This window comes from Oncorhynchus masou, chromosome 12 (genome assembly GCF_036934945.1).
Source record: "Oncorhynchus masou masou isolate Uvic2021 chromosome 12, UVic_Omas_1.1, whole genome shotgun sequence".
NCBI classification, from domain to species: domain Eukaryota; kingdom Metazoa; phylum Chordata; class Actinopteri; order Salmoniformes; family Salmonidae; genus Oncorhynchus; species Oncorhynchus masou.
In genome coordinates this window covers 18002330-18016812 of record NC_088223.1, presented here as the reverse complement: position 1 = coordinate 18016812, position 14483 = coordinate 18002330, and the positions used below count along the sequence as shown (strand labels likewise).

The window sequence follows — 14483 nt, the reverse complement described above, 5'->3', positions numbered from 1 at the left end:
CGGCGTGTTAGTGAGGATGGGTGGCGGGGCAGGGTGGCATGTTTGTGAGTGGGGTCAGGGCAGGGTGTTAGTGAGGATGGGTGGAGGGGCCGGGCAGCGTGTTCGTGAGGATGGGTGGCGGGGCAGGGCAGGGCAGCGTGATGGTGAGGATGGGTGGAGGGGCAGGGCAGCGTGTTAGTGAGGATGGGGGGGAGGGCAGTGTGTTAGTGAGGATGGGGGAGGGCGGCGTGTTAGTGAGGATGGGGGGTGGGCAGCGTTTTAGTGAGGATGGGGGAGGGCAGCGTTTTAGTGAGGATGGGGGAGGGCAGCGTGTTAGTGAGGATGGGGGAGGGCAGCGTGTTAGTGAGGATGGGGAGGGCAGCGTGTTAGTGAGGATGGGGGAGGGCAGCGTGTTAGTGAGGATGGGTGGAGGGGCAGGGCGGCGTGTTCGTAAGGATGGGTGGAGGGGCAGGGTGGCATGTTTGTGAGTGGGGGCAGGGCAGGGTGTTAGTGAGGATGGGTGGAGGGGCAGGGCGGCGTGTTCGTAAGGATGGGTGGAGGGGCAGGGTGGCATGTTTGTGAGTGGGGGCAGGGCAGGGTGTTAGTGAGGATGGGTGGAGGGGGAGGGCAGCGTGTTAGTCAGGATGGGGGAGGGCAGCGTGTTAGTGAGGATGGGGGAGGGCAGCGTGTTAGTGAGGATGGGGGGAGGGCAGCGTGTTAATGAGGATGGGGGAGGGCAGCGTGTTAGTGAGGATGGGGGAGGGAAGCGTGTTAGTGAGGATGGGGGGAGGGCAGCGTGTTAGTGAGGATGGGGGAGGGAAGCGTGTTAGTGAGGATGGGGGGAGGGCAGCGTGTTAGTGAGGATGGGTGGAGGGGCAGGGCAGCGTGTTAGTGAGGATGGGTGGCGGGGCAGGGCAGGGCAGCGTGTTAGTGAGGAGGGGCAGGGCAGCATGTTAGGGAGTATGGGTGGAGGGGCAGGGCAGCGTGTTAGTGAGGATGGGTGGCGGGGCAGGGCAGGGCAGCATGTTAGTGAGGATGGGTGGAGGGGCAGGACAGGGCAGCGTGTTCGTGAGGATGGGTGGCGGGGCAGGGCAGCGTGTTAGTGAGGATGGGGGAGGGGCAGGGCAGCGTGTTAGTGAGGATGGGGGAGGGGGAGGGCGGCGTGTTAGTGAGGATGGGTGGAGGGGCAGGGCAGCGTGTTCGTGAGGATGGGTGGCGGTGCAGGGCAGGGCAGCGTGATGGTGAGTATGGGTGGAGGGGCAGGGCAGCGTGTTAGTGAGGATGGGGGGAGGGGGAGGGCGGCGTGTTAGTGAGGATGGGTGGAGGGGGAGGGCGACGTGTTCGTGAGGATGGGTGGAGGGGCAAGGCGGCGTGTTCGTGAGGATGGGTGGCGGGGCAGGGTGGCATGTTTGTGAGTGGGGTCAGGGCAGGGTGTTAGTGAGGATGGGTGGAGGGGCAAGGCGGCGTGTTAGTGAGGATGGGTGGCGGGGCAGGGTGGCATGTTTGTGAGTGGGGTCAGGGCAGCGTGTTCGTGAGGATGGGTGGCGGGGCAGGCTAGGGCAGCGTGTTAGTGAGGATGGGTGGAGGGGCAGGGCAGCGTGTTAGTGAGGATGGGGGGAGGGCAGTGTGTTAGTGAGGATGGGGGGAGGGCGGCGTGTTAGTGAGGATGGGGGAGGGCGGCGTGTTAGTGAGGATGGGGGAGGGCGGCGTGTTAGTGAGGATGGGGGGAGGGCGGCGTGTTAGTGAGGATGGGGGGAGGGCGGCGTGTTAGTGAGGATGGGGGGAGGGCGGCGTGTTAGTGAGGATGGGGTGAGGGCGGCGGGTTAGTGAGGATGGGGGGAGGGAAGCGTGTTAGTGAGGATGGGGGGAGGGCAGCGTGTTAGTGAGGATGGGTGGAGGGGCAGGGCAGCGTGTTAGTGAGGATGGGTGGCGGGGCAGGGCAGGGCAGCGTGTTAGTGAGGAGGGGCAGGGCAGCATGTTAGGGAGTATGGGTGGAAGGGCAGGGCAGCGTGTTAGTGAGGATGGGTGGCGGGGCAGGGCAGGGCAGCATGTTAGTGAGGATGGGTGGAGGGGCAGGACAGGGCAGCGTGTTCGTGAGGATGGGTGGCGGGGCAGGGCAGCGTGTTAGTGAGGATGGGGGAGGGGCAGGGCAGCGTGTTAGTGAGGATGGGGGAGGGGGAGGGCGGCGTGTTAGTGAGGATGGGTGGAGGGGCAGGGCAGCGTGTTCGTGAGGATGGGTGGCGGTGCAGGGCAGGGCAGCGTGATGGTGAGTATGGGTGGAGGGGCAGGGCAGCGTGTTAGTGAGGATGGGGGGGGGGAGGGCGGCGTGTTAGTGAGGATGGGTGGAGGGGGAGGGCGACGTGTTAGTGAGGATGGGTGGAGGGGCAAGGCGGCGTGTTCGTGAGGATGGGTGGCGGGGCAGGGTGGCATGTTTGTGAGTGGGGTCAGGGCAGGGTGTTAGTGAGGATGGGTGGAGGGGCAAGGCGGCGTGTTAGTGAGGATGGGTGGCGGGGCAGGGTGGCATGTTTGTGAGTGGGGTCAGGGCAGCGTGTTCGTGAGGATGGGTGGCGGGGCAGGCTAGGGCAGCGTGTTAGTGAGGATGGGTGGAGGGGCAGGGCAGCGTGTTAGTGAGGATGGGGGGAGGGCAGTGTATTAGTGAGGATGGGGGAGGGCGGCGTGTTAGTGAGGATGGGGGAGGGCGGCGTGTTAGTGAGGATGGGGGGAGGGCGGCGTGTTAGTGAGGATGGGGGAGGGCGGCGTGTTAGTGAGGATGGGGGAGGGCGGCGTGTTAGTGAGGATGGGGGAGGGCGGCGTGTTAGTGAGGATGGGGTGAGGGCGGCGGGTTAGTGAGGATGGGGGGAGGGCGGCGGGTTAGTGAGGATGGGGGGAGGGCAGCGGGTTAGTGAGGATGGGGGAGGGCAGCGGGTTAGTGAGGATGGGGGGAGGGCAGCGGGTTAGTGAGGATGGGGGAGGGCAGCGGGTTAGTGAGGATGGGGGGAGGGCAGCGGGTTAGTGAGGATGGGGGAGGGCAGCGGGTTAGTGAGGATGGGGGAGGGCAGCGGGTTAGTGAGGATGGGGGAGGGCAGCGGGTTAGTGAGGATGGGGGAGGGCAGCGGGTTAGTGAGGATGGGGGAGGGGCAGGGCAGCGTGTTAGTGAGGATGGGGGAGGGCAGCGGGTTAGTGAGGATGGGGGAGGGCAGCGGGTTAGTGAGGATGGGGGAGGGCAGCGGGTTAGTGAGGATGGGGGAGGGCAGCGGGTTAGTGAGGATGGGTGGAGGGGCAGGACAGGGCAGCGTGTTAGTGAGGATGGGGGAGGGGCAGGGCAGCGTGTTAGTGAGGATGGGCGGGGCAGGGCAGGGCAGCGTGTTAGTGAGGATGGGGGAGGGGCAGGGCAGCGTGTTAGTGAGGATGGGGGAGGGCAGCGTGTTAGTGAGGATGGGGGGAGGGCGGCGTGTTAGTGAGGATGGGGGGTGGGAGGCGTGTTAGTGAGGATGGAGGTGGGAGGCGTGTTAGTGAGGATGGGGGTGGGAGGCGTGTTAGTGAGGATGGAGGTGGGAGGCGTGTTAGTGAGGATGGGGGTGGGAGGCGTGTTAGTGAGGATGGGGGAGGGAGGCGTGTTAGTGAGGATGGGGGAGGGCGGCGTGTTAGTGAGGATGGGGGGAGGGAGGCTTATTAGTGAGGATGGGGGGAGGGAGGCGTGTTAGTGAGGATGGGGGGAGGGAGGCGTGTTAGTGAGGATGGGGGAGGGAGGCGTGTTAGTGAGGATGGGGGGAGGGAGGCGTGTTAGTGACGATGGGGGGAGGGAGGCGTGTTAGTGAGGATGGGGGGAGGGAGGCGTGTTAATGAGGATGGGGGGAGGGCGGCGTGTTAGTGAGGATGGGGGGAGGGGGAGGGCGGCGTGTTAGTGAGGATGGGGGGAGGGCGGCGTGTTAGTGAGGATGGGGGAGGGCGGCGTGTTAGTGAGGATGGGGGAGGCGGGCGTGTTAGTGAGGATGGGGGAGGGCGGCGTGTTAGTGAGGATGGGGGAGGGAGGCTTATTAGTGAGGATGGGGGGAGGGAGGCGTGTTAGTGAGGATGGGGGAGGGAGGCGTGTTAGTGAGGATGGGGGGAGGGAGGCGTGTTAGTGACGATGGGGGGAGGGAGGCGTGTTAGTGAGGATGGGGGGAGGGAGGCGTGTTAATGAGGATGGGGGAGGGCGGCGTGTTAGTGAGGATGGGGGGAGGGGGAGGGCGGCGTGTTAGTGAGGATGGGGGAGGGCGGCGTGTTAGTGACGATGGGGGAGGCGGGCGTGTTAGTGAGGATGGGGGAGGGAGGCGTGTTAGTGAGGATGGGGGAGGGAGGCGTGTTAGTGAGGATGGGGGAGGGCGGCGTGTTAGTGAGGATGGGGGAGGGCGGCGTGTTAGTGAGGATGGGGGGAGGGCGGCGTGTTTGGGGGAGGGCGGCGTGTTAGTGAGGATGGGGGAGGGAGGCGTGTTAGTGAGGATGGGGGAGGGCGGCGTGTTAGTGAGGATGGGGGAGGGCAGCGTTTTAGTGAGGATGGGGGAGGGCAGCGTGTTAGTGAGGATGGGGGAGGGCAGCGTTTTAGTGAGGATGGGGGAGGGCAGCGTTTTAGTGAGGATGGGGGAGGGCAGCGTTTTAGTGTGGATGGGGGAGGGCAGCGTGTTAGTGAGGATGGGGGGAGGGCGGCGTGTTAGTGAGGATGGGGGGAGGGCGGCGTGTTAGTGAGGATGGGGGGAGGGCGGCGTGTTTGGGGGGAGGGCGGCGTGTTAGTGAGGATGGGGGGAGGGAGGCGTGTTAGTGAGGATGGGGGGAGGGCGGCGTGTTAGTGAGGATGGGGGAGGGCAGCGTTTTAGTGAGGATGGGGGAGGGCAGCGTGTTAGTGAGGATGGGGGAGGGCAGCGTTTTAGTGAGGATGGGGAGGGCAGCGTTTTAGTGAGGATGGGGGAGGGCAGCGTTTTAGTGAGGATGGGGGAGGGCAGCGTGTTAGTGAGGATGGGGGAGGGCAGCGTGTTAGTGAGGATGGGTGGAGGGGCAGGGCGGCGTGTTCGTAAGGATGGGTGGAGGGGCTGGGTGGCATGTTTGTGTGTGGGGGCAGGGCAGGGTGTTAGTGAGGATGGGTGGAGGGGCAGGGCGGCGTGTTCGTAAGGATGGGTGGAGGGGCAGGGTGGCATGTTTGTGAGTGGGGGCAGGGCAGGGTGTTAGTGAGGATGGGTGGAGGGGGAGGGCAGCGTGTTAGTGAGGATGGGGGAGGGCAGCGTGTTAGTGAGGATGGGGGGAGGGCAGCGTGTTAGTGAGGATGGGGGGAGGGCAGCGTGTTAGTGAGGATGGGGGAGGGAAGCGTGTTAGTGAGGATGGGGGAGGGAAGCGTGTTAGTGAGGATGGGGGAGGGCAGCGTGTTAGTGAGGATGGGGGAGGGAAGCGTGTTAGTGAGGATGGGGGAGGGCAGTGTGTTAGTGAGGATGGGTGGAGGGGCAGGGCAGCGTGTTAGTGAGGATGGGTGGCGGGGCAGGGCAGGGCAGCGTGTTAGTGAGGAGGGGCAGGGCAGCATGTTAGGGAGGATGGGTGGAGGGGCAGGGCAGCGTGTTAGTGAGGATGGGTGGCGGGGCAGGGCAGGGCAGCATGTTAGTGAGGATGGGTGGAGGGGCAGGACAGGGCAGCGTGTTCGTGAGGATGGGTGGCGGGGCAGGGCAGCGTGTTAGTGAGGATGGGGGAGGGGCAGGGCAGGGCAGCGTGTTAGTGAGGATGGGGGAGGGGAGGGCGGCGTGTTAGTGAGGATGGGTGGAGGGGCAGGGCAGCGTGTTCGTGAGGATGGGTGGCGGTGCAGGGCAGGGCAGCGTGATGGTGAGTATGGGTGGAGGGGCAGGGCAGCGTGTTAGTGAGGATGGGGGGAGGGGGAGGGCGGTGTGTTAGTGAGGATGGGTGGAGGGGGAGTGCGACGTGTTAGTGAGGATGGGTGGAGGGGCAAGGCGGCGTGTTAGTGAGGATGGGTGGCGGGGCAGGGTGGCATGTTTGTGAGTGGGGTCAGGGCAGGGTGTTAGTGAGGATGGGTGGAGGGGCCGGGCAGCGTGTTCGTGAGGATGGGTGGCGGGGCAGGGCAGGGCAGCGTGATGGTGAGGATGGGTGGAGGGGCAGGGCAGCGTGTTAGTGAGGATGGGGGAGGGCAGTGTGTTAGTGAGGATGGGGGAGGGCGGCGTGTTAGTGAGGATGGGGGAGGGCGGCGTGTTAGTGAGGATGGGGGAGGGCGGCGTGTTAGTGAGGATGGGGGAGGGCGGCGTGTTAGTGAGGATGGGTGGAGGGGCAGGGCAGCGTGTTAGTGAGGATGGGGGAGGGCAGTGTGTTAGTGAGGATGGGGGGAGGGCGGCGTGTTAGTGAGGATGGGGGAGGGCGGCGTGTTAGTGAGGATGGGGGAGGGCGGCGTGTTAGTGAGGATGGGGGAGGGCGGCGTGTTAGTGAGGATGGGGGGAGGGCGGCGTGTTAGTGAGGATGGGGGAGGGGCAGGGCAGTGTGTTAGTGAGGATGGGGGAGGGCAGTGTGTTAGTGAGGATGGGGGAGGGCGGCGTGTTAGTGAGGATGGGTGGAGGGGCAGGGCAGCGTGTTAGTGAGGATGGGGGAGGGCAGCGTGTTAGTGAGGATGAGGGGGAGGGCGGCGTGTTAGTGAGGATGGGGGAGGGCGGCGTGTTAGTGAGGATGGGGGGGAGGGCGGCGTGTTAGTGAGGATGGGGGGGGCGGCGTGTTAGTGAGGATGGGGGGAGGGGGCGTGTTAATGAGGATGGGGGGAGGGGCGGCGTGTTAGTGAGGATGGGGGAGGGCGGCGTGTTAGTGAGGATGGGGGAGGGCGGCGTGTTAGTGAGGATGGGGTGAGGGCGGCAGGTTAGTGAGGATGGGGTGAGGGCGGCAGGTTAGTGAGGATGGGGGGAGGGCGGCAGGTTAGTGAGGATGGGGGGAGGGCGGCGTGTTAGTGAGGATGGGGTGAGGGCGGCAGGTTAGTGAGGATGGGGGAGGGCAGCGGGTTAGTGAGGATGGGGGAGGGAAGCGTGTTAGTGAGGATGTGGGAGGGAAGCGTGTTAGTGAGGATGGGGGGAGGGCAGCGGGTTAGTGAGGATGGGGGGAGGGCAGCGGGTTAGTGAGGATGGGGGGTGGGCAGCGGGTTAGTGAGGATGGGGGGAGTGCAGCGTGTTAGTGAGGATGGGGGAGGGAAGCGTGTTAGTGAGGATGGGGGGAGGGCAGCGTGTTAGTGAGGATGGGTGGAGGGGCAGGGCAGCGTGTTAGTGAGGATGGGTGGCGGGGCAGGGCAGGGCAGCGTGTTAGTGAGGAGGGGCATGGCAGCATGTTAGGGAGGATGGGTGGAGGGGCAGGGCAGCGTGTTAGTGAGGATGGGTGGCGGGGCAGGGCAGGGCAGCATGTTAGTGAGGATGGGTGGAGGGGCAGGACAGGGCAGCGTGTTCGTGAGGATGGGTGGCGGGCAGGGCAGCGTGTTAGTGAGGATGGGGGAGAAACAGGGCAGCGTGTTAGTGAGGATGGTGGAGGGGGAGGGCGGCGTGTTAGTGAGGATGGGTGGAGGGGCAGGGCAGCGTGTTCGTGAGGATGGGTGGCAGGGCAGGGCAGCGTGATGGTGAGTATGGGTGGAGGGGCAGGGCAGCGTGTTAGTGAGGATGGGGGGAGGGGGAGGGCGGCGTGTTAGTGAGGATGGGTGGAGGGGGAGGGCGACGTGTTTGTGAGGATGGGTGGAGGGGCAAGGCGGCGTGTTAGTGAGGATGGGTGGCGGGGCAGGGTGGCATGTTTGTGAGTGGGGTCAGGGCAGGGTGTTAGTGAGGATGGGTGGAGGGGCAGGGCAGCGTGTTCGTGAGGATGGGTGGCGGGGCAGGGCAGGGCAGCGTGTTAGTGAGGATGGGTGGAGGGGCAGGGCAGCGTGTTAGTGAGGATGGGGGAGGGCAGTGTGTTAGTGAGGATGGGGGAGGGCGGCGTGTTAGTGAGGATGGGGGGAGGGCGGCGTGTTAGTGAGGATGGGGGAGGGCGGCGTGTTAGTGAGGATGGGGGGAGGGCGGCGTGTTAGTGAGGATGGGGGAGGGCGGCGTGTTAGTGAGGATGGGGGAGGGGCAGGGCAGCGTGTTAGTGAGGATGGGGGGAGGGCAGTGTGTTAGTGAGGATGGGGGAGGGCGGCGTGTTAGTGAGGATGGGGGGAGGGCGGCGGGTTAGTGAGGATGGGGGAGGGCGGCGTGTTAGTGAGGATGGGGAGGGCGGCGTGTTAGTGAGGATGGGGAGGGGCAGGGCAGCGTGTTAGTGAGGATGGGGGGAGGGCAGTGTGTTAGTGAGGATGGGGGAGGGCGGCGTGTTAGTGAGGATGGGTGGAGGGGCAGGGCAGCGTGTTAGTGAGGATGGGGGGAGGGCAGTGTGTTAGTGAGGATGGGGGAGGGCGGCGTGTTAGTGAGGATGGGGGGAGGGCGGCGTGTTAGTGAGGATGGGGGTAGGGCGGCGTGTTAGTGAGGATGGGGGGAGGGCGGCGTGTTAGTGAGGATGGGTGGAGGGGCAGGGCAGCGTGTTAGTGAGGATGGGGGAGGGCAGTGTGTTAGTGAGGATGGGGGAGGGGCGGCGTGTTAGTGAGGATGGGGGAGGGCGGCGTGTTAGTGAGGATGGGGGGAGGGCGGCGTGTTAGTGAGGATGGGGGAGGGGCAGGGCAGCGTGTTAGTGAGGATGGGGGAGGGCAGTGTGTTAGTGAGGATGGGGGAGGGCGGCGTGTTAGTGAGGATGGGTGGAGGGGCAGGGCAGCGTGTTAGTGAGGATGGGGGAGGGCAGTGTGTTAGTGAGGATGGGGGAGGGCGGCGTGTTAGTGAGGATGGGGGAGGGCGGCGTGTTAGTGAGGATGGGGGAGGGCGGCGTGTTAGTGAGGATGGGGGAGGGCGGTGTGTTAGTGAGGATGGGGGAGGGCGGCGTGTTAGTGAGGATGGGGGGGAGGGCGGCGTGTTAATGAGGATGGGGGAGGGCGGCGTGTTAGTGAGGATGGGGGAGGGCGGCGTGTTAGTGAGGATGGGGGGAGGGCGGCGTGTTAGTGAGGATGGGGTGAGGGCGGCAGGTTAGTGAGGATGGGGGAGGGCAGCGGGTTAGTGAGGATGGGGGAGGGAAGCGTGTTAGTGAGGATGTGGGAGGGAAGCGTGTTAGTGAGGATGGGGGGAGGGCAGCGGGTTAGTGAGGATGGGGGAGGGCAGCGGGTTAGTGAGGATGGGGGTGGGCAGCGGGTTAGTGAGGATGGGGGAGTGCAGCGTGTTAGTGAGGATGGGGGAGGGAAGCGTGTTAGTGAGGATGGGGGAGGGCAGCGTGTTAGTGAGGATGGGTGGAGGGGCAGGGCAGCGTGTTAGTGAGGATGGGTGGCGGGGCAGGGCAGGGCAGCGTGTTAGTGAGGAGGGGCATGGCAGCATGTTAGGGAGGATGGGTGGAGGGGCAGGGCAGCGTGTTAGTGAGGATGGGTGGCGGGGCAGGGCAGGGCAGCATGTTAGTGAGGATGGGTGGAGGGGCAGGACAGGGCAGCGTGTTCGTGAGGATGGGTGGCGGGGCAGGGCAGCGTGTTAGTGAGGATGGGGGAGGGGCAGGGCAGCGTGTTAGTGAGGATGGTGGAGGGGGAGGGCGGCGTGTTAGTGAGGATGGGTGGAGGGGCAGGGCAGCGTGTTCGTGAGGATGGGTGGCAGGGCAGGGCAGCGTGATGGTGAGTATGGGTGGAGGGGCAGGGCAGCGTGTTAGTGAGGATGGGGGGAGGGGGAGGGCGGCGTTAGTGAGGATGGGTGGAGGGGGAGGGCGACGTGTTTGTGAGGATGGGTGGAGGGGCAAGGCGGCGTGTTAGTGAGGATGGGTGGCGGGGCAGGGTGGCATGTTTGTGAGTGGGGTCAGGGCAGGGTGTTAGTGAGGATGGGTGGAGGGGCAGGGCAGCGTGTTCGTGAGGATGGGTGGCGGGGCAGGGCAGGGCAGCGTGTTAGTGAGGATGGGTGGAGGGGCAGGGCAGCGTGTTAGTGAGGATGGGGGGAGGGCAGTGTGTTAGTGAGGATGGGGGAGGGCGGCGTGTTAGTGAGGATGGGGGGAGGGCGGCGTGTTAGTGAGGATGGGGGAGGGCGGCGTGTTAGTGAGGATGGGGGGAGGGCGGCGTGTTAGTGAGGATGGGGGAGGGCGGCGTGTTAGTGAGGATGGGGGAGGGCGGCGTGTTAGTGAGGATGGGGGAGGGCGGCGTGTTAGTGAGGATGGGGGGAGGGCGGCGTGTTAGTGAGGATGGGGGAGGGCGGCGTGTTAGTGAGGATGGGGGAGGGCGGCGTGTTAGTGAGGATGGGGGGAGGGCGGCGTGTTAGTGAGGATGGGGGAGGGCGGCGTGTTAGTGAGGATGGGGGAGGGCGGCGTGTTAGTGAGGATGGGGGGAGGGCGGCGTGTTAGTGAGGATGGGGGAGGGCGGCGTGTTAGTGAGGATGGGGGAGGGCAGCGTGTTAGTGAGGATGGGGGAGGGCAGCGTGTTAGTGAGGATGGGGGAGGGCAGCGTGTTAGTGAGGATGGGGGAGGGCAGCGTGTTAGTGAGGATGGGGGGAGGGCAGCGTGTTAGTGAGGATGGGGGAGGGCAGCGTGTTAGTGAGGATGGGGGAGGGCAGCGTGTTAGTGAGGATGGGGGAGGGCAGCGTGTTAGTGAGGATGGGGAGGGCAGCGTGTTAGTGAGGATGGGGGAGGGCAGCGTGTTAGTGAGGATGGGGGAGGGCAGCGTGTTAGTGAGGATGGGGGAGGGCAGCGTGTTAGTGAGGATGGGGGGAGGGCAGCGTGTTAGTGAGGATGGGGGAGGGCAGCGTGTTAGTGAGGATGGGGGAGGGCAGCGTGTTAGTGAGGATGGGGGGAGGGCAGCGTGTTAGTGAGGATGGGGGGAGGGCAGCGTGTTAGTGAGGATGGGGGAGGGCAGCGTGTTAGTGAGGATGGGGGAGGGCAGCGTGTTAGTGAGGATGGGGGAGGGCAGCGTGTTAGTGAGGATGGGGGAGGGCAGCGTGTTAGTGAGGATGGGGGAGGGCAGCGTGTTAGTGAGGATGGGGGAGGGCAGCGTGTTAGTGAGGATGGGGGGAGGGCAGCGTGTTAGTGAGGATGGGGGGAGGGCAGCGTGTTAGTGAGGATGGGGGAGGGCAGCGTGTTAGTGAGGATGGGGGGAGGGCAGCGTGTTAGTGAGGATGGGGGGAGGGCAGCGTGTTAGTGAGGATGGGGGAGGGCAGCGTGTTAGTGAGGATGGGGGAGGGCAGCGTGTTAGTGAGGATGGGGGAGGGCAGCGTGTTAGTGAGGATGGGGGAGGGCAGCGTGTTAGTGAGGATGGGGGAGGGCAGCGTGTTAGTGAGGATGGGGGAGGGCAGCGTGTTAGTGAGGATGGGGGAGGGCAGCGTGTTAGTGAGGATGGGGGGAGGGCAGCGTGTTAGTGAGGATGGGGGGAGGGCAGCGTGTTAGTGAGGATGGGGGAGGGCAGCGTGTTAGTGAGGATGGGGGGAGGGCAGCGTGTTAGTGAGGATGGGGGAGGGCAGCGTGTTAGTGAGGATGGGGGGAGGGCAGCGTTTTAGTGAGGATGGGGGAGGGCAGCGTGTTAGTGAGGATGGGGGGATGGCAGCGTGTTAGTGAGGATGGGGGGAGGGCAGCGTGTTAGTGAGGATGGGGGGAGGGCAGCGTGTTAGTGAGGATGGGGGAGGGCAGCGTGTTAGTGAGGATGGGGGGAGGGCAGCGTGTTAGTGAGGATGGGGGAGGGCAGCGTGTTAGTGAGGATGGGGGAGGGCAGCGTGTTAGTGAGGATGGGGGGAGGGCAGCGTGTTAGTGAGGATGGGGGAGGGCAGCGTGTTAGTGAGGATGGGGGAGGGCAGCGTGTTAGTGAGGATGGGGGGAGGGCAGCGTGTTAGTGAGGATGGGGGGAGGGCAGCGTGTTAGTGAGGATGGGGGAGGGCAGCGTGTTAGTGAGGATGGGGGGAGGGCAACGTGTTAGTGAGGATGGGGGGAGGGCAGCGTGTTAGTGAGGATGGGGGGAGGGCAGCGTGTTAGTGAGGATGGGGGAGGGCAGCGTGTTAGTGAGGATGGGGGGAGGGCAGCGTGTTAGTGAGGATGGGGGAGGGCAGCGTGTTAGTGAGGATGGGGGAGGGCAGCGTGTTAGTGAGGATGGGGGAGGGCAGCGTGTTAGTGAGGATGGGGGGAGGGCAGCGTGTTAGTGAGGATGGGGGGAGGGCAGCGTGTTAGTGAGGATGGGGGGAGGGCAGCGTGTTAGTGAGGATGGGGGGAGGGCAGCGTGTTAGTGATGATTGGGGGAAAAGTTGGTCCTGTGGCCTGAAGGAAACAATAGAGCGGTGACATAACACCTCGTAGAGATGGACAGATGCGAGGGATGAATTCCAATGGTTGGTTGTGGGATATGGTAGAGACATTAACGTGAGTGGGGATGAAGAAAGACCATTTAAGATGAGAACATTATTTATATTTTATTCAGAATAGTCTGATTTCAGGCTAATGCAGTATGGCATAACATCACTAGTAACTTTTGTGGTTGTAAGAATATGAAGCATTAAAAAACATCAGCATAATGGGCTGAATCCTAACCTGAAAGTCCTTGTGATGTACCTACTCAGATCTGTATGCACAGCGTTACAATTCTGCCGTACATGATTGGCTGATTGAATGTCTCTATTGCCATAATAATTCCTTTCTTCATGTTCTGTGTGGTTGTAGTTCTTGGCTGTGGACACCCAGCTCCTCCTGGGCAACAAGAAGCTGGCTCTGAGTCCAGAGGAGTACATCTTTGCTGCTCTCAACCTCTACACAGACATCATCAACATCTTCCTCTACATCTTGGCTATTGTGGGCCGTTCCCGTGAGTGATGGAGCGACGCCCTCTAGAGGAAAGGGAGAGGAAGGCAGCCAGAAGGATTGAATGATGCTCTTTTCCCCTCGCTATCTTTTTGCATGATCTGTTCCACTTTTTGAGGTTCCCTCCAATTTGTCTGTTTCACCTCCCCGCCATCATCCCACCCCCTTCAGGAGACGAATTGGGTGACAGAAAAAAGGGTTCTGTCACCTATTGCAGCAGGCCTGCCATAGAGTGCAGCAAAGAAGGGTACATTTTTGAAGTTATTTATTTGAAGTTCTATTAAAGTATGTTGTAAGTTATTCCTTTTTTTTTAACATTCTTTGTTTTGTTTTTATGCATTCTGCTTGTTCGGTCCTCCTTGGCAATCTGCTTCTACTTACAGAGATATGGTAGCTAACTAGTAAATCACTTCTGAACAATATTAGCTGAACAAATTCTATAGAACTCTCCTGTCCTCTGCGATTTTGGCGCTCTTCCTTGCCTTGTAAATTAAGCACTGTAGAGAGAGCGAGTGATATGCTATCTGATAGAGAAAGCCACACTGTGATGCAGGCCAGCGCTTTTTAAGGAAGAAACCTAGAAACAACACCTTTCCTGCTATATTCTCCCCCTCTGGTGTTCCCTTGTTTTCCTGCCAATGTAAACTCTGCATGGCACCTGAAACAGCTGAGATAAGCTGAATAGATTAATAAAAACCCTCCAGAGGGATACCTCTCCTCGCTTGCTTGTTACGTAGCTGTACATAGTTCTGTGTGAAATGTATATGACGATTAGTTCCCTAACCAGCTCTCTCTAGGCATGCCCGGGGAGTGTATGGCTGTGATGCTCATAGATAGATAGATATATATATATATATATCTATCTATCTATCACATACTTTCTCCCCATCCCTCCCTCCATCCTCACTACCACGCTGCCCTCCATCCCTCCATCCTCACTAACAAGCTTCCCTCTCCCCATCCCTCCCTTATATATATATATATATATATATATAAGGGAGGGATGGGGAGAGGGAAGCTTGTTAGTGAGGATGGAGGGAGGGCAGCGTGGTAGTGATTATATATATTAACTGATGCCATCACTAAGCATTGCTAACCAGTACATAGACCAAAACTCCAAGCTATTAAAGCGAGTGCGCACCTCTAACCCACTCCACAATATGTGAATGTCGTTTGTGTTGTTAACATGGATGTACAACACTAATAGACATGAATAATAATGTATGTACAGTACCAGTCAAAAGTTTGGACACGCCTCCCGAGTGGCGCAGTGGTCTAAGGCACTGCATCACAGTGCTAGCTGTGCCACTAGAGATTCTGGGTTCGAGTCCAGGCTCTGCCGCAGCCGGCCACGACCGGGAGACCCATGGGGTGGCGCACAATTGGCCCAGCGTCATCGCGCACTAGCGACTCCTGTGGCGGGCCGGGTGCAATGCATGCTGACATGGTCGCCAGGTGTACACGTTTCCTCCGACACATTGGTGCGGCTGGCTTCCAGGTTAAGTGGGTTTTGTGTCAAGTAGCAGTGCGTCTAGGTTGGGTTGTGTTTCGGAGGACGCACTGCTCTCGACCTTTGTCTCTCCTGTGTCCGTACGGGAGTTGCAGCGATGAGACGAGACTAACTACCAATTGGATAACACGAAAATGGGGTAATAAAAAAATAA

At 62.0% G+C, this 14483-nt stretch overlaps 1 protein-coding gene across 1 annotated transcript in view; it reads left to right on the top strand.

Moving 5' to 3' along the window:
- LOC135549629 (protein lifeguard 1-like) overlaps window positions 1–13777 on the top strand; it is a 36712-nt gene extending 22935 nt beyond the window's left edge. The window contains exon 7 of the mRNA XM_064979776.1: window positions 12682–13777. Within this exon, the coding sequence (XP_064835848.1) occupies window positions 12682–12831 (150 nt within the window). The 3' untranslated portion in view covers window positions 12832–13777. The remainder of the gene's footprint in view (window positions 1–12681) is intronic.
- Window positions 13778–14483: the final 706 nt, after the last annotated feature.